Source organism: Hydra viridissima, unplaced genomic scaffold (genome assembly GCF_058129835.1).
Source record: "Hydra viridissima isolate aposymbiotic clone 2 unplaced genomic scaffold, HvirCarnegie_v1 scaffold_1, whole genome shotgun sequence".
Taxonomy (NCBI): Eukaryota; Metazoa; Cnidaria; class Hydrozoa; order Anthoathecata; family Hydridae; genus Hydra; species Hydra viridissima.
Window position 1 is genome coordinate 7,084,275 of NW_028324300.1, and position 23,466 is coordinate 7,107,740.

General features: G+C 28.6%; 4 protein-coding genes, 1 long non-coding RNA gene and 2 pseudogenes across 10 annotated transcripts in view; 6 read left to right on the forward strand and 1 right to left on the reverse strand.

Moving 5' to 3' along the window:
- The window catches only part of LOC145187981 (uncharacterized), a 433,414-nt gene that overhangs the window by 375,746 nt on the left and 34,202 nt on the right, over positions 1-23,466 (reverse strand). The window lies entirely within an intron of this gene.
- LOC149893116 (uncharacterized) lies at positions 1,551-5,257 on the forward strand. Its single transcript, XM_090065986.1, has 2 exons — positions 1,551-4,802; positions 5,105-5,257. The coding sequence occupies exon 1, from the start codon at positions 1,971-1,973 to the stop codon at positions 3,441-3,443; it is 1,473 nt and encodes a 490-aa protein (XP_089922112.1). The 5' UTR covers positions 1,551-1,970; the 3' UTR covers positions 3,444-4,802; positions 5,105-5,257.
- Positions 3,886-4,552, forward strand: LOC149893117 (uncharacterized; annotated as a pseudogene).
- LOC149893118 (uncharacterized) lies at positions 5,954-7,331 on the forward strand (annotated as a pseudogene). Its single transcript, XR_016444832.1, has 2 exons — positions 5,954-6,130; positions 6,317-7,331. The product of XR_016444832.1 is annotated as an uncharacterized LOC149893118 (transcript).
- LOC149893119 (mitochondrial outer membrane protein SLC25A46-like) lies at positions 7,481-16,014 on the forward strand. Of its 4 annotated transcripts, none has more exons than XM_090065993.1 (8): positions 7,481-7,757; positions 8,022-8,097; positions 8,310-8,367; positions 10,008-10,085; positions 14,698-14,798; positions 14,959-15,030; positions 15,199-15,256; positions 15,431-16,014. In XM_090065993.1, the coding sequence occupies exons 1-8, from the start codon at positions 7,595-7,597 to the stop codon at positions 15,983-15,985; spliced, it is 1,161 nt and encodes a 386-aa protein (XP_089922119.1). In that variant the 5' UTR covers positions 7,481-7,594; the 3' UTR covers positions 15,986-16,014. The 4 variants fall into 4 exon arrangements, with proteins under 4 accessions (XP_089922119.1, XP_089922126.1, XP_089922141.1 ...); XM_090066000.1 differs by having other exon boundaries at positions 7,487-7,757; positions 8,055-8,097; XM_090066015.1 differs by having other exon boundaries at positions 7,560-7,757; positions 8,310-9,880.
- Positions 17,497-20,476, forward strand: LOC149893120 (uncharacterized). Of its 2 annotated transcripts, XM_090071519.1 has the most exons (3): positions 17,497-17,846; positions 18,202-19,656; positions 19,726-20,476. In XM_090071519.1, the coding sequence occupies exons 2-3, from the start codon at positions 18,207-18,209 to the stop codon at positions 20,253-20,255; spliced, it is 1,980 nt and encodes a 659-aa protein (XP_089927645.1). In that variant the 5' UTR covers positions 17,497-17,846; positions 18,202-18,206; the 3' UTR covers positions 20,256-20,476. The 2 variants fall into 2 exon arrangements, with proteins under 2 accessions (XP_089927645.1, XP_089927649.1); XM_090071523.1 differs by having other exon boundaries at positions 17,497-19,656.
- On the forward strand, positions 21,255-22,705 carry LOC149893121 (uncharacterized). The gene is made up of 2 exons (XR_016449364.1): positions 21,255-21,747; positions 22,041-22,705. It is a non-coding gene; the product is annotated as an uncharacterized LOC149893121 (long non-coding RNA).

Consider the following 23,466-nt stretch of genomic DNA (forward strand, 5'->3'; position numbering starts at 1 on the left):
AATGCCAACTCAAATACTAAATGTACAAATGTGCCAACTGACATGCACAAATAACAGCTTTGGGTTCGGGTGTGGGGTGGGTGGGTGGGTGACACCCCCTACACCCCCCTTCGGGACGGCCCTGATTACATAACAACAACAGTACAAAACAGCAGTAATGAATAATAGAAATCAGCAAAAAATATCTAAATATTTATGTTAAAGAAACTTTAAATAAAGCATTCTATTTATTTAAAGAGGTTTTTAAATCTTAAATAATCTTTTTTAACATATCGGAGAAATTATCTACACAAAAATTATTTAAAAGATCTCAACATTAAATACAAAACCCAATTTTCAGTTCAGAGTCACAGGGAGAATAATGTGAAAGTTTTCATTTTGTGCACCTTCACCGGGTCGTTGATTCAAGTTTCAACATAAAGTTGAACAATGGAAACGGCCTTTGTTTCCAGACTAAATATTCTTGTGACTATAATTAAACAAATGATACAAAAGTTTAAACTAATACCACGTGATCAGAGTTTCTGTTTTAAAACTGTGGGCAGCCATTTTAACAGATTTTTTTGTTGACGAGTGAAAATTTAGAGTTTGTCGGAAACTCGCATGGCTCGCTGATTTCTGCGGCCTCTCTGATGTAAAACAATATGTTACACGTCCATCTCTTATAGCTCCATGGTTTTATATTAGAGAGCTTACGATAAGAAAACTGCAACGGCAACTTCTACAATTTATGACAAATATTTGACACTAGGCATGCGCAATGGATGGAATTCCCTGAAATGCCGTTTTAAAACTTTTTACGCAACGTCAAAACGCTGAAATTCGTGTTTTCTGAAAACGGCTTATAAATGGATCAAAGTAGCACTTGCTCCAAAAGTGTAACAAAGTAATTATTTAATTTCTGATTCAAATTTAAGATATATACATAAGTATAAATGTATGTATGTATATATATATATATATATATATATATATATATATATATATATATATATATATATATATATATATATATATATATATCGAGTATCATATCGAGTAGTCTACATGGGTAGGAGAATCGTTTTAAAAAAATACACAGTGCTTCTACCGGAGTAACTTTTGACCCATTATAACATACAAACTCTTGAGGTAGTTAAAGTATATTGAGTAAGCGATATATATCACTACGTAAATCTAAATTCACTTTTGCATTCATCATCAGACATGATTTCTAAACAAAATTGCTTATAACTCCAAAACGGTAAATCTGGATTCTTAGACGAATTAAATTTGTACAGTAGTAAAAATTCCTCGTCGTCTATGATATTTGATTCTAATGAAAGCAATAAACTATTTCTAACATTTCTTAAAAGAGCCATTTTTAATTTTTTTTTTTTTTTTTTTTTGTTTATTTCAAGATGTTTTCTTTTTTTTTTTTGAAGCAGAAATTCGTAACTAATTTTATTTGAATACCGCAACTGCTAGTCGCAACCGCTCGATCCAGACCTTTGTCGTCTCCGTTGCCGTTGCAGTTTTCATATCGTAAGCTCTCTATTAACGTTATATACCGTGCCGTCTCCTGTGTATTAACCTCCTTGAATAATATAAACAAAGCGCTTATGTTTGTTTCCAGACTATATATTTTTGTGACTATGAGCAAATATTTTTCTGATTTAAAAAATGAAATCAGATACGGATTCTCCATAAAGTTTCACCACTTTTACTTATATCCCAAATTCTACTTATGTTTTCTTTAAAAAAAAAGTCTGAAATCCACACTCCCTAATAACGCATGCTCTATAAAACACAGAAATTTAAACTCGTTCTATAATTTATCAGTGATTTTCTTCTCCTTCACTTATCGGATTAAAAGGCCGGAAATCTTTAAGTCATTTTGTTTTCATTTTAAATAACTAAAAAAGTTTATGTTTTAACACTTAGTCTACTATCACATAACACATAGTCTACTATCGTCGAAATAATTTAATATGTTCTATGGAACATTATTTCTCGTAATATTTACTTTAACTTGCTCAGTGATGAATGTTGAGATTAAAGATTGCATTGTTAACGAATGGGAACCTTGGAGCAATTGCAGTAAATCTTGTTCTATCGGGGAAAGCATCCGAATTCGAACGATTAAACAAAAGCCTAAAGGGATATTTAGTAAAGTATGCCCTTCTCTAGAAAACCGTAAGGAATGTGGTGAAAAAAATAATGGTTGTACATATATATGTGATGAACCATTAGGTATTTGTCAATGCCCAAATGGATATAAGTTAAATAATGATCAAAAAACTTGTCGTGATGTTAATGAATGTCTTCCTAATAATGGGCTTGGTCCATGCAGTCAAAAATGTGAAAATTTAAATTCTACATTTAAATGTTCTTGTTATGATGGTTTTACTTTAGCATCAGACAATCATGATTGTGTTTATCAAAATCATCAGGAACTATGTTCTTCTTATCTTCATCACGTTATTGATGGTGCTTGTATCTGTATCAATGGGCTGAGTGGGCTAAGGTGTAACAAAAATGAAACATATTGCAAAAATGTAGCTTGTAAAAATAAAGCCATTTGCTCATCTTTTGTTCAAGCTTCAAATAAATGTGTTACGCTGGAAAATCAACTTTCAGTTTTGTTAAGAATTCCATACAACATGTACATTTCAGGAATGTATAAATATAAAGTTGACTTATATTTGGAGTCATTAATTGATGTTAACTTGGCAAAAGTTAAGTCTATTGTTGACTTAAATTCTAATATTCAAATAAAAGATTTTTCTGATAAATTTTATGTTGAAGGAACTATTCCTATTAAAATTAAAGGTGCTTATACTTATGTTAGGTTTATAGTGTTTGAATACAAGGAGAACAAATACCAAGAAGTTGAAGCTAGTATAGTATGTGATAAGCTTTCTTCTTCTGATATAAATTGCTTGAGCACAGAGGACTGTGAAATTTTAAAAAGTGCTGGTTATGAATGCCCATCATATATTTACAGACCATCTTTTGCAACACAAAAAGGTTCTTCCAAAAAGTCTTTTTTGTGGCTATATTGTTCTGTTATCAGTCTTATTGTAATTGGGCTTGTTGGCTGTCTTTTTTTTGTAAAGCGTAATATAACCTATAAAAGAAACAACAAGCTTCATCAAAATGACTTTTTACTTGCTTCAGCACATACTGCTAGGCATGAGCATAATCAAAGTACAGTTGTTTTTGCTACAGATGTTGCTAGCTTTGACAGACAAGTTTCTAAAGAAGTGAAGTACAATATTTTATATGGTGAAAATTCTGAGCGTCTCTATGAGTCAATAGATAATTTATCTACTGCTTTAAAATCTGATCAAGCTGCTTCTGAAGTTACATTTAAACATGAATTATTTGTTGATGTAGATTGTAATAGTGATATGCAAAGGTATATAGATTTGCCAAAGAAGGAAAATAAGAGTTTTAATTAGTCAAACTATGTTTTATCTTAATGTTATGTCTTTTTTTTCTTTTCTTTTTTTTTTTTTCTTGTTACTTTGTACCTTTTAAAGCTTTAGTTTCTCTCATTGTTGAGATATTTTACAAAAAAAGTTCAGTATTAAAATATCTAATAAAGATGTGAGATGTTTTTCATTTAATTATTATAATTTTTGAATTGTTTACTTTGTTTACTATATAACAAATTTTTTTATTTAAAAAATCAATACTATTAGGTGGGATAATATTCTTCTAAATATCATTTTTTTAATGATTGTATTCTTTGTTTTCTGAAATTTTATTTTTATATTAAAATTTACTATATTTGTCAGAAATAAAAGTGAAAAATTAAGTAAACCAGAAATCAGTAGGTGTAAAGTTTTAGTAAAGTTACTGATTAAACCCATAATTTTTTGTATAAAACTCTAATATATAATGGTTAAATGGACTGATGTGTGGTTGGAAAAGTTAGATATGAATTAAGTCAACATCAAATTACGGGCATAGAAAAAGAACTCAGAATATGCTATTTGTAAACTATGTTTAAGTGTGTTAAAATACAGCTCAGTTTGTTTCCAAGCTCTTTGTCAACATTCTTCTAAACCAAAATAATAGATAATCTGATATTAGATTTTCAAATACAGCTCGCCATTTACATAAAGATTCAAAAACAAACTCTACAGGAGAAAAAAAAATTGTTACATTAGAATATTCTACTAATGATAAAATTTCAGCTGCAGAAGGCATGTGGCTGTTTAAAGTTGCTGAGAATGATCTTGCTTTAAGACATTGTGACAATACATCAGTACTATTTCAAAGGATGTTTTCAGATAGTAAGATTTGTCAGGGTTTAACAATGAGTCGCCAAAAAGCTTCATATATTTTTTAAGATGGTCTAGGACCATTATTAGAGAAACAACTTTGTGCCAGTATAACCTCAAGCCCTGCTGCTTTCACTTTGATGTTGATGAAACAACTACCACACAGCAGAGAAAACAATTGGACCTTTTATGTCGTTTTTGAAAACCAAGTTCTCAAAAAATATTTAACCTCATTTTTCTTTAGAAGAGCAACAGCTGGAGATGTAAAAAAAAAATGCTAGCATCTTTATGCCACAATAAAAAAGTATAACTTATCATGGGGTCATCTTTTAATATTTCAACAGATGGTCCTAACATAAACAAGGTTATTTGGAAGTTGTTATATGAGGAGCTTTGTAGCAGTGATTTTAATGGTTTGTTATCATTTATAAGTTGTACTTTGCTCACAGTACATAATGCATTTGCTTAGCAATTATGGTTTTAGGTGAAGATGTAGAGTAGCTAGCATTTGATCTACATGCTTGGTTTAAGGTAAGGATCTTATTGTTAATATCAATTTTATTTCCCTAGTTACAATAATACATGTATTATTGTAACTAGGAACTCCAGGTTCAAAAATGATAAATTCCAGGACTCTAAAAGTCCAGTTTTTCTTTTCTCTATGGGGTTAAGAAGTTTGTAAACATTTTTGGGGCCATTTTTTCATACTTCATTACTCTAGAATCCAGGTAAAATTAGGGAGTCTTGGACTCTAAACCCTGGAGTCATTCTTGGGACTTCCCATCCCTGGTTACAATCTATAAATATTAGTATGATTATTTTATTCATTTTAGAATGCACCATGCAAAATTGAAGATTTCAAAAAGTTAGCAGAGTCCGTTTTTATTCAAGATGAAAGTTTGTTTCTTTGCTTTGTCTGTACTAGATGGCTTACTCTTTCTGCTACACTTGAAAAAGTCCTCTTAAAATGGGAAGATACAAAGAAAGAATTTTTGGAATACATTCCAAAACAAAATGAATATAAAAAGACTCTGAAAAACAACAAACATTTTGTAAGGATTCAGAAGAGTCTAAAGGAAAATAAAAATGTAGTAAATTACATCATTTTTGTTTTTTTAAATTTTTATCTTTTAAAGAGAATAAGATTGAAAGAAGATTTCAAAGAAGATTAAATTATTTACTTTTTTTTTTATATAGGAATTACTTGTGTCTATTAAATTCCTTATTGGTGTTGCACCTTTGTTTGAAAAATATTTATGGATATTCCAAGATGAAGGATCACTTATTCATATCTTATTTTAAAAAATGAAAGATCTTTTAATATCTTTGATGAAGTGTTTCCTTAAACATTATGCTGTTGATAAAAAACTTACAAAAGATCTTTTAAAGATTGATTCCTCAGATTCAACTATACAACTTGAAATAAATCAAATGGATTTTGGTGAGGAAGTAAAAAACCAGGTTAGTATTTTGTTGTTGTTGATACTTGCAGATTTTACTCAAGAGATACTATAATCTATTTTTAATTTGATTAATTATTTGATATTTCATTATAGAAAAAAATGTGATTACTATTCTTCCCAATTTTCTGTTTTGTTTCAATAAAAAATATTTTTTTGTAAAAATATTTTTTATTGAAATACAACTTTCTTGTGAAAAAAAAAAGATATATTTACCTAGAACAAATGAGAGATGGATATATAGCCATTGTTAAACGATTACAAAAGAAACTTCCTCTTGATTCACAACTATTAAAAGACTTGACTTGTTTGGGTCCATAAATGAGATCTAAACCTTGGACTGTTAATGCAATTGGGTGAATAGCAGCTATGATACCACACATTGTAAATGAGAGGGAGGTAATTGCTTTTATTTAATTTTAGTGTTAATAAAATTTTCTAAAAGTTCTTTCACAAAATTGTTTGGGCTTTATTTTCAAATTTTAGTTAGGTTTTAATATGTAAGTAATACAGTTATATATACTTGTATGATTGCAAATTGATATCTGGTGTTTTGAATAAAATTATTTCCTTGATTTTTTTTAGGTATCATTTGTGAAGGATGAATGGAAGTTATACCAAGCGGATAATGTCTCAGAAGACTGGTATTTAGATTCAAATGATTCAAATGATTTAAAAAGAATAAACCATTACTGGGCCAAAGTGTTCCAAAGTAATATTGAATATAGAAAAACTAAGTATGGATTTCTTCATAAAGTTGTTAAGAGTTGTTTAACACTTCATAATGAAAATGCTAGTGTAGAGCAAAGTTTATCATATAATAAGAATACATTGATTTTAGAGAGAGTAAAGTTAAATGATTAAACATTAATGGCTTTGAGTATATCAAAGGAATATGGAAGAAGTTGCCAAGGTGCACATAATGTTGATACATAAGATGTTGCTACATTGCAAAAGATGTTGTTCAAGCAGCTCAAAATGCTCATAGAATTTATAGAGTAAAAAAGACTGAAGAAAAGGAAGAAAAGAGATTTTAAAAATTCATGAGGAAGAACTTAATTATAAAAAGAAACAACACAAAGAAATGCTCCAAAAAATTGAAAAAAGTAAAATTAATCCTTGATCAAAAAGAGCAAAATCTAGAAAAAGATGAGAAAAATGCAGACATGGAGTTTGAACTTGCTCAGAGAATGCTGGATGAAGCAACTAAGTCTATGCGAAGTGCCATCAATAAAGAAGATATGGTTGGTATTAAACTTGCCCATGAAATGGTAAACAGTGCAAAAAGAAATTTTACAAATGCTAAAGCACATAGCAATGAACAAAAAAATTTACGAATAAATATTGGTTTAAAACAAAAAAGTGAAATGCAGAGATTAATCAATGGTTATAAAAATCAAAGTAGATTATCAACAAGTTGTATTAAAGTTTTGAAAAAAGACATTTTCATTTGTTTTTTATTGACCTTTTGTGTGTGTGTTTTTTTTATGAAGTTTGTCATTTTTTTCATTTTTTTATTGAAATTTTTCATTTTTTTTTCATTGTTTCTCAAAAAATAATATCTTTTTTTTTTTCTTTTTTTTTAAAGTAGTCACTTGACAGCTTGTAAATAATTTCTTTTACCCCAAGAGTCTTACTTTTTTCACTTTTCACTGGTTTAGATAATCATATATTAAATCAATAATTTTAATAACTTTAAGCTAAAAATTTATGAAAAATATATGTTAATTTTTAAATTTTATATATAAGCTGTTGGTATATAATAATTTGAGTTGCAAAGTTAAACGTTTAAAATTATTTTTTGAATTTTTCGTGTTATTAAACAATCAGGTTTTATGAAGCAGAGGTTTTAAATGTAACCAAATGGTGTTTCGCCATTTTTTAAACATGATTGGCAATACAGAAGATGAGAGGAGTAAAAAGATTATTCCTAGTCAAGATATCAACAGCCAGAATGCATTCTTGTCTGATCTTGCTATTAAAGTAAATAAGTATGATGTAATGTCTAACCCTACAGAAAAGACAGGTTAGTAAAATACTAGTAACTTATGAAACTAAAAGTATAATTAATAAAAATTAGTTCCTCTTCATATATGGTTGAAAGTGAAACAAGATCCTATCATTTACAAAGAAAGGTTCTACAAAAAATGTAAAATGAAAGATAGTTCATTTTAGTACAATTTATTTTAAAAGATGTACTTATGGTATAAGTGGTGCTCATCTGAAGATTTGTTCTATATATTTAAATATTTGTATAATATAAAATATTTGTTTATTTTTTTTCTTTAAGATAAACATTACTTTTATTCTTTTGATTATAAAGACAATCTTGCAAGAGTTGCTGGATTTGCCCTTGGAGTTGGAAGGTAGATAATTATGCGTGTGTGTGTTATATTCATACATACATAAATACATACATATATACATACATATATACATATATACATACATATATACATACATATGTATGTATACATACATATGTATGTATGTATGTATGGCATATTTATGTATATATGTATGTACACATATATACATAAATACATATATATATGTATATATCTTTTTGTATCTTTAGCTTATACATACAAGAGACACTGGGCTACCCATTCATTGTACTTAGGCGTCAATGTCAAGTGCGATATTTTGTATTGTATTTTCTTGATTATATTAATTAATTTTTTTAATAACTTCCTTAGCACAAAGAGAAGGAATATATAACAAAAATTTAAAATTTTCAAAAAATAAAAACATTATTTGTGCGGTTCATTAAATATGTAAAAATTTCATATTGTTTTACTAATTGAAAAAAATTTTAATCCATCTTCTAAAATTGATAAAGGGAAACAGGGTCATAATTATACTTTAGGAGCTGATTAGACATAACTTTTTGTTGTGCAAAACTATTTTTAACCAAAATTATTTACTAAACTTTTATAGTTTTATTTTGTTTAAGTCAATTGACTTAGTTTTTGTTAAAAGTAATATAGTTTTGCGCAGCAAAAATCATGCTGAATTATTTAGGAAAAAAATTCTTTCCTGCCTTGGAATTGATTTCTAAGATTGGAGCTTAGTTTATAATTTGAAGCATCATATGTTTTAGGTTTTTTCAGCAAGTAATTTGTTGACTTTAGCAGTCAGAGCTTCCAACATAAAGTTTGAACTTCTTTTAAAAATATTATATGATAAAAATATTATGCCACTTTTACTTTTATAATTAATGGCAATAAAAAAATGATGAAAAAAGTTTAAAAAATAATTTTGATCAATCTGGAATAATAATATAAAAAATTCTCAATAGCTTAAATTTATATTTGCAAATTTTAAGATCTATTTATTAATACTGGCAATGAAGTACTTTACCAGTCACTAGATCAAATACAAGCACACCAGTGAAGATTTTTTCCATATTTATTAATTGTAGCCTTTTATTACTTTAATTAAAATGATTCATGTAATTTTTTCTTTTTTCTTACTAAAACTTCTGTATAATGGCAATGAATATGAAGCTCTAAATGAAATATTTAAGTAGCAGAAAACTATTTGCCTTTGAAAAATGTAAACAACTTAACATGTCTAGCTAAAATTGTTTTTAAACATGTTTGAGAAAAAATAAGAATAAATTATGTTATTGAGTGTTTATTTTTTCTTTAACCTGATAAAAATAAGTTAAAAAATTTTTCACAAACATTTATACAAATTCTTTTTTAACAAAAAGGTTTAACAAACAGAAACCTTAATGCTCAGTTTTTTTATAGTTTTTTGTAACTCAATTCCAAGAATGATTTTTTTTTGTTACAGACATTAAAAATAAATTGAAGACCTCAGAGCTAAAATAGCTAAGTCATGATTTTGTCAAAATGAAATGAACCAATGCTTTTTGCTTATTTTACATAGAAAACATAAAAAATATATTTTTAAACTAATCTTCTTGAAACTTTTACAAGTAAAACTATTTGTAAAAACTACAAGAAATATTTTTTTGTTTTTTCTTAAAATAGTTTATTTGTAACTTCAATACTTTTAATCAAGTTGTCTGCAGTTGCTAAGTTAGAGAACTTAGATTCATAACTTCAAACAGAAGTGTTATGAATATATATGAAAAGCAAATCAATTTTACATGGTTGCATACCCTGGATAAATCATATGGTATTTCCATAGCATTTTTTATTCTACTTTTTTTGTAGTTTATTTTGGTCATATCTTATTATCAATCAACAAAAGTTGAATGATAAGCATTTTAGCTGTTTACTTTTTCTTATATTCTTGACTTTAGGTGAACAACAGGAGTTTTCGGTATCATGTTCTACCATTTTCATTACTGCCTGTTTTGACCAAGATTCATAAAAAACAAGTAAAAATTGTTTCTTTTGTTTCATGCTATCTTTTTATTAACTATTATATTAATCTCCCAATGAGATACAAATACTAAGGCTGTATCTTTTTATGAAACAGCCGTAGTATTTGTATCTTATTGGGAGATCTAGATAAAAAAGAGTTCAGGAACAGTTGTGTTTAACAAATTATTGGTTATAAAATATAAATTCTATGTTAGGTTACAAGTTGATTGTCTCATATAGATAGCAATTCTTTATTGTTAAAATAATGTAATACATTTACTCTTTTACAGGGTGTGGCAGTGATTTGTGAATAAATTTTTGGCTAGGTTTTGTGATGTAAATAAAATACTTCCGCAATTTGTTTTTGTTGGTTAATGTTCAATAATTGTCTTAGGTTTAAATAAATTTGTGAATAAAAAATATTTTAGTTAAATGTTTTAATGGAAGCTAAAAGAACCAAAGTTTTAAACTTTCACATGGGTTTGCCTGCATGTAAAGTGATTCATATATCTGAAGTGTCTACAACTACATTTTACAAAGTGAAAAAAACATGATAATGCTAAGAGAGCCCAATTGCCCTCTCCAGTTAGCAAAAAGGTTGATAAAAAGTTCACTGAAAAGCTTAAAATGCATGTTGAAAAAGAATTCTACTATGTTCATCAGAAAGACAGCGAAACTGTTAAATGTTGTTGAGAAGACAGTCAGAAGAACTCTAAAAGTACTTGGAAAAGTTAGTGTGACCCAAAAGTTAGTATGGCCCAATCTACATGCCAACTTTTGGTAGAAAGGCTAAATACTTTGAGATTGGAGCAATCAAAGAAGCTTCTGAATCAGCTAAAAAGCTATGCTTTGTTGACAGTTAAAGTTTTCTCAGATGAAAACTTTTTAGAGTTGACTGTGTGCTCAATAGGCAAAATGACAGGTTAATTGTGCAGAAGGTTGACAAAGCACCACCTGTGCATCACACCAAGCACCCTCAGACCATTCTGATGCTAGGAATCATTGCTTCTAATGGAGAGAAATGCCCACTAATCTAAATCAAAGAAAGAAAAAAAAAGTTACCTCTGATGTGTATATCAGCTTACTAAAATTTTATGTGGTGCCATGGCTGAAGATGACATTACCAGAAAACAATTACATCTTTCAACAGGACAATGCATCCTGTCATGGGTCTAGAAAAACCCAACAATATCTTCAGGACAATATGGCTAATTTCTAGTCAAAACACTTTTGGCCACCATTCAACCCTGAACTGAATCCCCTTGACTATAGTGTGTAAAGCCTAGTTGACAATGAGGGTTGCAAAAAAGCCCACTCAAGTGTCAAGTCACTAAAGTCATCAATTATCTCTGCTTGGAACTCAATGCCAAAGGGCTATATAATCAGCACCTGTCAGTCCTTCCATCCTAGGCTTGAGGCAGTGATAAAAATAAAGGAGACCTAATCAAATATTAAGGTGGGAAAAGCATTTATCTTCAACTTTTCTTTTATTAATATTCCATGAATATAACTTTTTAGTGATTTAAAAATTCATTTTGAAAAATATTCTAAAACGTTTGAGAATTGCTGCTGCGCCCTGTACATAAAAAGATGTGAGTGTTTATAAAATTTTAATACAAATGGTGTATATAAAATATAAAATTTTAATACGAATATATTATGTATAAGTAATAAACAGTGCTTTTAAATGAATTTTTTAACTAAGTGTCATCTATCTCATCTAAGTTTTTTAAGCCCTGAAGTTCTTTTTTCAATTTTTTAAAAATCTAAGCTATGTTGTACATGGCTTTTATATTTTTTACTTATTAAAAATTTTTTTGATATGATATTGTCTTTTAACAAATGGTAGGTGTTAGTTCTTTATTTCTGTTTTTTGAAGTTTTTTGCTCAGTTTCTCAAAAACGTTGGGTACTTTATTTACAATTTAGATATCCAGAAAAAATGTTCAAATTTTTTTCTAATAACAGGCATTTGGGGCCATTCCTGTATTTGATGAATGATTCTAAGGTTCTTTTTTATAAAACTCATGAATGTTATAATATAATGTTATAATATTAATGTTATATATTTATATAATATCTAATGAATATTATATAATTATACATTTATAAATTTAACTATAGAAAACATAGATACAGTATGTGACTGCATGTTTTGTAAAAAATAAAAATCTTAGATTGAATATGTGAAACAGGGGAAACAAATTTATTACTTAGAAATACATTTACCACTTTTTTTTCACAAACTCCTTCAGCATCTATGACAATAGTTATCTCCTGAACCTGAAACATCTTCATAGGTATCTTGTTGTAAGGACATTTACAAGCCCTTGACTTGATAAACATCCTGACTGAGTAGTTTAATTGGAGGCTAATCTGTTGAGTTGCAGCACTTTTGACTATTTATTTACCATCACAATAAGTTGATACTGATAAAATGATTGGTTTGATTGTTTGATAGAATCAGGTGTAAACAACATCTCATCAGAGAAGAGGATGGCTATTGGTCTCTTCTTCAGGAGGGTTAGAAACCTCTTTGATTTTTCAAGTCTTTTCACTTTAACACTGAGGAAAACAAAGTGTTTCTTAATTCTGGGTCTAGATTTGGCCCTGAATGTCTTGCTGAGCGCATTTCTAATGATTTGTTCAATAATAGAGAGCTTTTACTGTATTCTGAGAAACTCAACCCTTAACAGCCCAGATCAATCTGGAAATATCAAATAACTGATTGTACAAAGAGGAAGTCTGTGTAAACAGTACTTAATGGATTTGTAAACATCTTGGCATTATCTTTGGTTGCAATGTGTTTTATGATAAGGTCAATAAACCAATTATCTCTAGAGCTTTTTGGCTATTTTTTTTTTTTAACTTTTCAAAATTTGCAGTTGCATACAACAATATTTAACAATACTTAACAACGAATTTATAAAAATTTTTTATCAGGCAGTGTGAATCAGTTGAATATCAGCACTGTTTAATGATAAATATTAAGAGATAGCTAGAGATTAACAGCTTTTATTAATGATAAAAACAACAAGATTATTTGTCATGAAGCAACAAATTTTTTTGTTTAATTCCCTAATCAGGTTAGTATCTAGTTTAAAAAAATTAGTTTTCATAAAAGGGGCAATATCATTTATGTTATTGGGGAGCAGAAATATTGACCATAGACTTAATGAGATGGCTAATAATACAAAGTTTGGTGAATTATCTTAAAAAAAAGGCTTTGTTGCACAAACAATAAAAGTTATTAAAAAAAAATAAGCATAAACAAAATTTAATCACAATATCCAATAATCACAATATAATCCAAGTAATGATTTTAATGAATTTCTGCTTGAATTTGTCATTCAAAGCAAAAATTCATTAAAATCATTACTTAGATACTGAATTTCAAACATATTTTTAATTGGAACACTTACACCTGTTACTATTATACTTTTTTTTTCTTTTTTTTTTCTAATTGTGAAAAGAAAAGTTCTCAAAGTCTCCCAAGTATATTTTAAAAGAGAAAATCAAATTAAAAGACAAATATATTTTAAAAAAAAAAAAAAAAAGAAGAAGAAAATCAAATAAAAATTAGTTTTGAGGCTCCCAAATGGTTTTGAATTTTTACAAAATGTCAAAATTGGCACACAAATAATTTAGCTTCTAATTGCATTATCTAATAATCTATACAATAGTTTTTTTAAAAGACACTTATTAGCAAAATATCTAAAGCCACATGAATATACAAAAAGGTTTTATTTCATTGTATATTTATATTTAATAACACATATAAATTCTAATCCTCAAATTTAAATACATCAATAGATATAAATAAATGAATTAAAAATATAAATTAGTAACTCATGAATATTTTTTTCTCAACATCATCTAAAAAAAAATATGCTTAAATAATAAGTTTTAAACAATTTAGTTTACTTGGTTTCATTTTAAAATCAAGATGGTCATGTCGTATTTAAAAAACGTAAAATTAGAACTTCACAAGCAACAAATATTTCTAGATCATAACTGAATTTTTTAAGCCATATTATGCTAACTCACTTTTTTCAGTTTCTTAGTCAGAACTTGAGATGAGGGCACCAAATTATAATTTAGGTCACCCAGAGGAGACTGTTACTTAATTGTTCATAATGAGTTTTTAAGTAAAGTAAACCATAATGATTGTTGTATTTACACAATAACGTTATACAAAACACCATTCTTTTATTAGATATTATATTTTTTGACTTAGTTATATATATTTTAAAACAATTCAACCTCAGAAAAATTATTAAGAAAAATGGTTGAGAAAGATTAGTTTGGTGATCAGGGTTTTGTGCTAATCAATCAGATAAATGTAATTTTTAGCTGAAAGTTTTTTTAAATGTTTCAAAATCCTCTGAGCCCATACTGCTCCATTCTGGCATGCAGTATATGACACATTTCTAACTCTTGTATGTGCTTATGTTTATAATTAAAATTGCTAAAAAAACATTCTCAGGATAAGTAAAGTTGCCATTTTGTTGAAACATTGGATCAATAACAGCTTTAACTTTTATACAAACCCAAATAAGTTTTATTTTTCAGTAAGTTTTGTCTTTTATAATATTACATCTGTTATTTTAATGTTGTTAATTTTTAGGGTTTTGGTGTATTTTGGAAGGGTTGGGGAAGTTCTTGTATACTAAATGCTACAATTATAATTGTAGATGTGATGCTGAGTGAAATGATACACATTCCTAGGTTAGATTTTTATAGTCCTTTTTGTAACTAAATTTAAGTTTTAACATGTTTTCGTTTTCGTTGTTTTGGTGCTTTTTTTTTATATAAGACACTGGTGAAATATGTTCTAGTGATATAATTTATGATAAATATTACGCATGAGTTTAATTTAAATTTTTAGGCCACCAGATACAAACAAATTTAAAGTGAAAAAAAATTGGAAAGTTATTTTTGGACAGGAATTGTTGAAAGGGTACCATTCTAATTTATTTTGATTGACATATAACTTCTTGGTTGAGCTTTTTTTCACACAATGCGTAATTCATTTGAAAATTTTTTTAAATTTTCAAATGCATCACGCATTGTATAATCCATCAAAATCATAAAAATGATTATGTTAAACTTCTGATTTCTTTTTTAGTCTTAGCTTGTTGATCACTCTTCCGTTATATTCTGCATGCTTCGTAGACTGTGTGCAGGTAATTTAACAGTTTTTGTGTCTCGTGCATTTTCCATTAGTTTTCCTCTTCGTTTTTTTTTTTTTTTTTTTTTTGTTGTTTTTTTTTTTTTTTTTGTTTTCTTTTTAGTATGAAGTTTTCTTCTTGTGAAAATTTTTTTGTTTACCAAAAAGTAAAACGATTTTTATATTTCAGACAAACGCTCTCGGAGAAACTCGTTCTGTGTTTGCTTTTCTAAGTGATGCATTCCATCGTCTTGTTGGCTCATATACTTCTCGTGGTCACGGACGTCTCTTACCGATGTATACCTTAATAATTCCCTCAATTGTTTACTTCATGGTTAGATACACACTAAAATCATTTATAGCATATCATTTTATGCGTATAAATAAAAAAAGATTGAATATAGAAGAGCAAATTAGCGAAGAAAGTATGAAGAAGGTATATTACTCAGAGCTTTTGTCGAATATTTGTGCTTCATTTCTAACAGAAGTTCTTTTGTTTCCATTTGAAACTGTGATTGTTAGGCTACACCTTCAAGGTACAAGGACAATTATTGACAATACGGACAAAGGTATGGGTGTTGTACCATTGTGTACAAATTACGCTAATATGATGGATTGCGTCAAAACAATTCAACGAGAGGAGGGATATGCTGGATTTTTTAAAGGCTTTGGTGCTTTAATTTTGCAGTATATTTTGCAATGTACCGTTGTAAAACTAGCTCGACCCATTTATGGTCATATATAAGTTTAAATTACTATTTTTAGTATTCTTAATGTTTGAATTTTTGAATGACTTTTGGGGAAAACAGCTACCTAAATTTGCTTTAAGTTTGTTGAATTCTGTCCAAAAAAAAAAGAAGAGAATTAGAGCTTCTTGATTCTAAATCAAGAAGTTGTTTTTCTCTATAATGAAATTTTGATAAAACACCTCGAAGTTAACAAAGATGCCTTTTATTAAAATGTCTTCTGAAGTGGTTTGTGTTATGCAACATTATAATCCACATCAGGATTGTTTTGAGATAATTTGCATTAATGTTTAGCGTTTTATAGTAAATAAAGAATTGCATTTGTTGATATGTTAAATAATGCCATAAAACCAGTGATCTACAGTATCGGACAAAACATGGTGGACAAACTCAAATTTAGAACAAAAGTTGATCAAAAACTAAAAAAAACTAGTAAAACAATTGAACATATTTTTTTTTATGTCGTTTATTATGTTGTTAACAAAACTTAAAAGTTTTGAATCATACTAAAAATCACTAAAAACGTTTTAAAACACATTTTCCCTAACAAACTACATTTTTCTTTGGACAAAACAAGGTGGAAATTCAAAAAATCGACTGAAAATTCAAAAAAATTCAAAAATTAACTTATTATTTTTCAAAAAACTTCAAAAGTTAACTTAATATTTGGTAGGACCTCCTTTACTTTTAATAACTTCTTTCATTCTTCGGGGCATAGACGCAATTAATGAGTCAACAATTCTCATATAAATCTCTCGCCAGGCCTTCTCGATTTGTTCAAATAATTCCTCACTGGTCTTCACATTTGCACGCTCAATCTTATTGTCAATTATTTCCCACAAATTTTCTATGGGATTCAAGTCAGGGCTTTGTGCAGGCCACTCCATTATGGTGATATTCTTGTCCTTGAACCATTGTTTTACAATTTTTGACGTATGTTTGGGATCATTATCCTGTTGAAAAATCCATTTTAGGGGCATCTCCCATTCAGCATGTGGTAACATAACATCTTCCATTATATCTTTGTAAACAAAGCGGTCCATAATTCCATTAATTTCGTGAATAGGACCAGTTCCTAGTGCTGAGAAACAACCCCAAACTATAGCAGACGTTCCATGCTTAACACTCTTCTTGGTATATTTAGTATTGAATCTGGTGTTCTTTGGTCTCCAGACTCGCTTCTTGCCGTCGCTTCCAAAAAGGTTATATTTTGATTCATCACTAAAAAGTATGTTTTTCCACTGGTCTACAGTCCAATTTTGGTGTGCTTTGGCAAACGCAAGTCTTAGCTTTCTATTTTTAAAGGAAATTAGCGGTTTCTTGGCAGGCATTCGAGAAAACAATTTTGCTTCGTTAGCTCTTCGTCGCACAGTGCGATTAGAGATTTGTAGTTCAAGTTTTTCGGTTAATTTTGTGGATGACAAAAATGGATCTTTTTTAAGCTCTTTAACAATTATTCGATCTAGTCTTTGTGTTGTTTTTCTTGGACGTCCGCCCCGATGCACAGTGGGCCAGGTGGTAGACAAAACCTCAAAAAAAAATATTCGAAATACTTCCAACTACTCAGTATATTATGTATATAAGAGCATAATAAATGGTTTAAAACATTATTTGTAGTTTGGTAGTACATCATAAATGTACAATTATCAATTACAATTGAATATATTTAGAAATTCATTTATTAATTTTTTTAATAGATATATCACCTATAACTATGACAACGAATAACCTTTAAATTATTTAACATATGCGAAATTAATTGACACATTAATAAAATTTAATTTTATAGCTTTACGAAAAATGCCACAACAAATTCCAAGGTCTTGTATTAAACTCACAGTTTCATTTTGAAATATAAAGGTAAGATTCTTATTTATAATATTAAAATATTCTATTAAAAGTGACGCATATAGTTTAGAACCTGCTGGAACCGCTTATTAATGTTAAAATAAGTTAATACAATATATGTATAGCCTGTTGGTGGTGTTTAATTCTGCTCTTAGCTGCCCCTTTAAGTTTGGTAAACATTTAAAAAAAGATATTTTCGTAAAATGCTATTCGCGACAAACCTATTTTTTTGGTTTTAGGTAATAATAGGTGCTGTGCTTATTATACTGGCCTAATTAAATGTAGCTGAAATGAAAATAATGACCATATTTATGTTATATTTTTTTATAGTGGTTGCACTAATAACGTTAAAATCATTTTTTTGTAGTTGATATGAAGATTAGTGATGTCCATAAACGTATACGGCATGACCAACTAAAGCCTGGTGATAAATCATTTTCTATGTCTGTAGAAGCTATTCTAGTCTCTATGAATTTGGGTTCTACTGGATGTGCTGCGTTTTTAAAAGTATATCAAAAGAAATGGAAGGATGCAAACCGGGGAAATAAAAAGTTTGAAAGTAAAAATAAAAATTGGTTGGCTCAGGACTTTAAATCTACATACAGTAATAATATATCTGAGTCTGATAATTCTAGTCAATCACATAATATTGGTGGAAGACCAAGTTGCTCCTTTGAAGACGCATCTGACAAAACCAAAAGAAGAAGACTCAATGATGTTATAAATAATTTTACTACTGATGAGTTGCTCCACTCAGCAAGGCTTAAATTAAGGAATGAGTTTAATTATGAGGCTGCCAAGCAAGTTGCTGAGATATCAGAACCTTCTAGTCAATTTAAAAAGTATACACCTAATGAAGGTCTGGCATTAATTATAGATGGTGGCATGTCAAAATCAACCTACCAACTTATCAGAAATGGAGCTGAAGAACGTGATTGCCATATATATCCTTCATACAACAACATAAGATTGTCTAAAGCTAACTGCTATCCAGAGAACATCTTTGTTGATGATTATTCAGCACAAATACCACTACAAGAATTACTAAAACATACAGTAAAAAGACTCTGCGAGGTGCAAGCTCCTGTGATCAGCACAATGCTGGATTGTTTGACCCGGTTGACTTTGCGTTGCAAGGCCGGGTTTGATGGGGCTAATGGGCAAAGCGTGTACAAGCAAGTGAGTAGTGAGGAAGCTGGAGATCGTAACTTAAAAAAAGAAGAATCTCTGTTCATTACTTGCTTAGCACCACTAGAACTCAGTGGGTTCTGCAATGATAAAGAAGTACTATTATGGCGTAATGACAAGCCATCATCTACTGCTTATTGTCGTCCAATAAGATTTTCTTTTCAAAAAGAAAGCAAAGCTGTTGTCCTAGAAGAAGCAAAATATTTAGAATCTGAAATAGAAAAATGTAGTATTTTTAATGTTACTTTTAGTGGAAAAGAACTGGTTGTCAAAAGTATTATAGAACTGACCATGATTGATGGCAAAATTCAAACTATTCTGTCTGATGTGACTAATTCAACTCAATGTTGCTCTGTGTGTGGTGTGTCTCCAAAAATCATGAATAACTTAGAAATGGTGCTGAAATTGGACAATGCTAGTAACTTAGAACTGAAATATGGTCTTTCTAGCCTGCATTCCTGGATTAGGTTTTTTGAAATGGTATTACATATTGGATACAAGCTGGAAACTCAAAAGTGGCAGTCTAGAGCTATTGAAGATAAGGAAAATGTTAAGCAAGTGAAGAAACGTATCCAGACAGAATTTATGAATCAAATGGGACTGGTTGTGGATTTCCCAAAAAGTGGAGGATCTGGTAAGTGAAATTACATAAATACTTGTATATGAATCATCAGGTTAACTATCACATATATGCAATTTGTAGGTACCAGTAATGATGGAAACACCGCCCGACGAGCCTTTGCAGACTATCAATTAACTGCCAAAATTTTGAAAGTAGATGAAACTCTTTTATTTTATTTTTACATCATTCTAGTCACTTTATCATCTGGATTTGAAATTGATAATGTCAAGTTTAAAGAGTTTTGTATTACTGCTCTTAAACTTTACATATCTAAGTATTCCTGGTATTACATGTCACAATCAGTACACAAAATTTTAGTTCATGGTCATGCCATCATTGCTAGACAGTACTTGCCAATTGGACTGATGTCAGAGGAGGCACAAGAGGCCCGCAACAAGGATTTTAAAAAGTTTAGGAAAGATTTCAGTAGAAAGACTTCTAGAATAGACACAAACCGCGACCTGGTTAACAGACTACTTGTATCTAGTGATCCTGTCATAACATCATTAAGAAAAGGTCATAACAAAAATAGTAAGAGTTTTAAAAAAATCCCCAGTGAAGTTTTGGCTTTGCTGAGGGAATCAGCTCCACCTTCTTCTAGTTCTTTGTAGCTAAACACAATTTCTTGTTTGATTTTTTGAAAAGAAGGTTGATTTAAAAAAAAAATTTTTACTAAGCCTATTAATTGTAATTTTGTTATTAAAAACTAAAATATTCTTGATAAAAATAAATATTATTTCATGTATAATGATTATTTATATATCGAAATGGGTTTGGGGAGCAATTGGGTAATAATTAGGTTTTGTCCACCATATCCTATATATCTGGCCCACTGTGCGATGGTTTGTTTTATAGCAGTCACGAGCTCCAAATGATTTGACAGTTTTGCTTACAGTCGATTTAGCTATATTATATTTTCTACAAATTTCAGCTTGACGTTTTCCGCTTTTAAAATCTTTAATAATATTTTCACGTAAAACACTTCCTAATTTGTCGAAAGCCATTTTAAGTTGCAATTTACCCCATATATCACGAGTTAAATATATTTTTAGTTTAATTGAAAAAATAATTGGCCAGACGTTCCAAAATCTATTTTATTATTTTAGAGTAATGTTAGGATAAAAGTGAAAACAAAAGAATGCGGTAAATTGAATAAAGACAATGAAATCTTATAAAAAAGCTTCGTTTTGATTTGTCCACCTTGTTTTGTCCAAGGAAAAATGTAGTTTGTTGAAAAAAATGTGTTATAAATTTTTTTTGTGATTCTTAGTATGATTCAAACGTTTTAAATTTTGTTAAGAACATAATAAACTATTTAAAAATTAATATGTACAATTGTTTTACTAGTTCTTTTTAGTTTTTGATTAACTTTTGTTCTAAATTTGAGTTTGTCCACCATGTTTTGTCCGATACTGTAATAAAGCATTTACTATTTGATATTCATTTAATAAAATTCAAATTTGATTATTAAACAGATATAAAAATAATAACTATACTAAACAAACATACTGCTTTAGTATTTAGTATTATTAAATTTTGTAAGTCATAGTTCAATACTCGTTCAACGCCTGTGCTTAGTCTTGTTCAATGCCTGCCAACTTCCGATAAAATAGCGTAAAATCTATTACCAGTGCAGATGCACTGACAATAAGCCATCGAATTTTGCTATTACCAGTGCGCCAATCATATTGCGATAATTTTATCACACGGATATTTTTAACACGTGACTATTCCGTTCCGTTTATGTTGTTGTTCTTTTTACATGAATGCAAAATTAATGTTGTGCGTTAAGTTTGGTCTCTAATAAGAGTAATAATTACATTGTACATAATTTTTTAAATTTCTTCATTAAGTTTTCAAAAATTCAAATGTTTATTTATATTTTTAAGATATCTTAGAGAAAAATAAAATATACTAAATTGCAAGAGTTAGACTTTAACTGGATCCAAGTAATTTATGGATATCATTTTTCTGCATGTTGCAAGTTATGTCAGAAAGTTTTTTTTTAAATCAGTGGAATTAGAGCAAGGACACTAAGTAGTTATGCAATTATCAAACTTCATATGTGATTATTTAAATAAATTTAGGACAATAAAGATAAAGGTAGATATTTTGCTAAAATCTTTAATGGTTTGTTTTACAGTTATAAAAGAGGTTTTAAAATCTTAAACCTTCATGGTTTTAAGTATATTGAATCTAATTATTCTTTTGATTTGATCAATCAAGATGTTTTCATATTTAAAAATTGCCAAAGGATTTAAACGAAGCAAAACGAAGTCCTAATGCACTATTAAGTCTGGAATGTTTTTATATTAAAGTTATTGTTATGGGAGTTAAACTCTTTTCAAGTTTAAATTTAATGAATCTACAATTCAACAATTTATTAAACGTAATAGGTATGTACAGTATTGGTCTAAAAAATTAGCTGCATTAAAGTTACATTCTGTGGATTTGTCATTGTGTGTTCATTGTGTGTGATTGCATTGCTGAAAAGTTGTAGCTATATTTCCTTGAGTTTCTCGTGGAAGTTAAGCTTATTATAAAATTTATGCACCAAACATATCAGTGTGGAATAAATGCTTGGTTTGATAGACTTTTAAAGCTGTCATTTAATATTAAAAGTTTAATTTGGTACTTGCATATTGTTAACTCTAACCCTGAAAAATTTAATTGAAGATTTTCATAATAATTGTAAGCGATCACACATCATCAAAGCAACTAAATGATCCAGTTATTCCAATTACTAGAGACATGTTAAAGTCTGTTAAATCATCTAGAATGTGATATGTTGCGTTTGAAAGTCCCCAAAAAAGTAAAAGCATTATCAACTGTAAGTTCAAAAAGAAACGTTGAAATTGATGACATGTAAAAAAAGAAACTAATTCAAGCACCAGCCGATGGTTTAATAAAAACATGAAAAACTTGATAGTTTAGAAAATCTTTTATGTTTAAAAGGAGACTGTTATTTATATTTAAAAAAAAATTTTTTGTGAAATTTTTATTGTGGTTATATTGTATAATAAAAGAGTTTTTGATTCCATTAAAAAATTCTGATCAATTATATGTTGTTATCTTTATTTTGCAATATTAACTAGTGTTGTAATTGAGTTTAATTAAATCAACTAAAAGTCACTTATAATCTTTGAAAAAATTGAGTAGTCAATCAATTAAGGATTTCCTACCAATAGAATAAAAGTCGATTTAGTTGGTTAATTATCGTGACATTCTTATTTCTAAATTCGATATAAGATTTCTAACTTAAGTCTGATTTCAAAAGTGTAAATATCGATTTTGGTCAACTTTAGAAAGTATATTAGTCAATTTTTTCTTTTTTAATTAAATTATAACAAGAAGATCTGAGAAGTAATAATAAATATTAAGGAGATCTAAGGAAATGCAAAAATTTACTGGTTTGAGGAAATAAGTTATTGAATATTTTAAGTCCATGTAAATACTCTCATACTAAGGACACAATTTAAAAAACTGATGATGTCCTTTCGGTGAGGAAACAGTTTTAAATAGACATTCTTCTTATAGATTAATTGCTTTTTAATATATGATTAATCCATAGAAAGAAGTATAAAGATTGTTGTAGAACGGATAGGTTTGAAATCAATTGTTGATCCTTAAAATTTGAAAAAATTGGGGATTTTTATATACTTTTAAAGCTTTCATTCTATTCATCTAAGTTGTTAACCTTTTCTCAAAGGCTTACGCTAAGGGTTATCCTCATTAAACCTTTATTAGTAAGTTTCTTGGAAAATTTTCTGTTAAAATGTTCATGATAGTTCTTCCCATCTTCATAGAAAATGGGAATGTAAT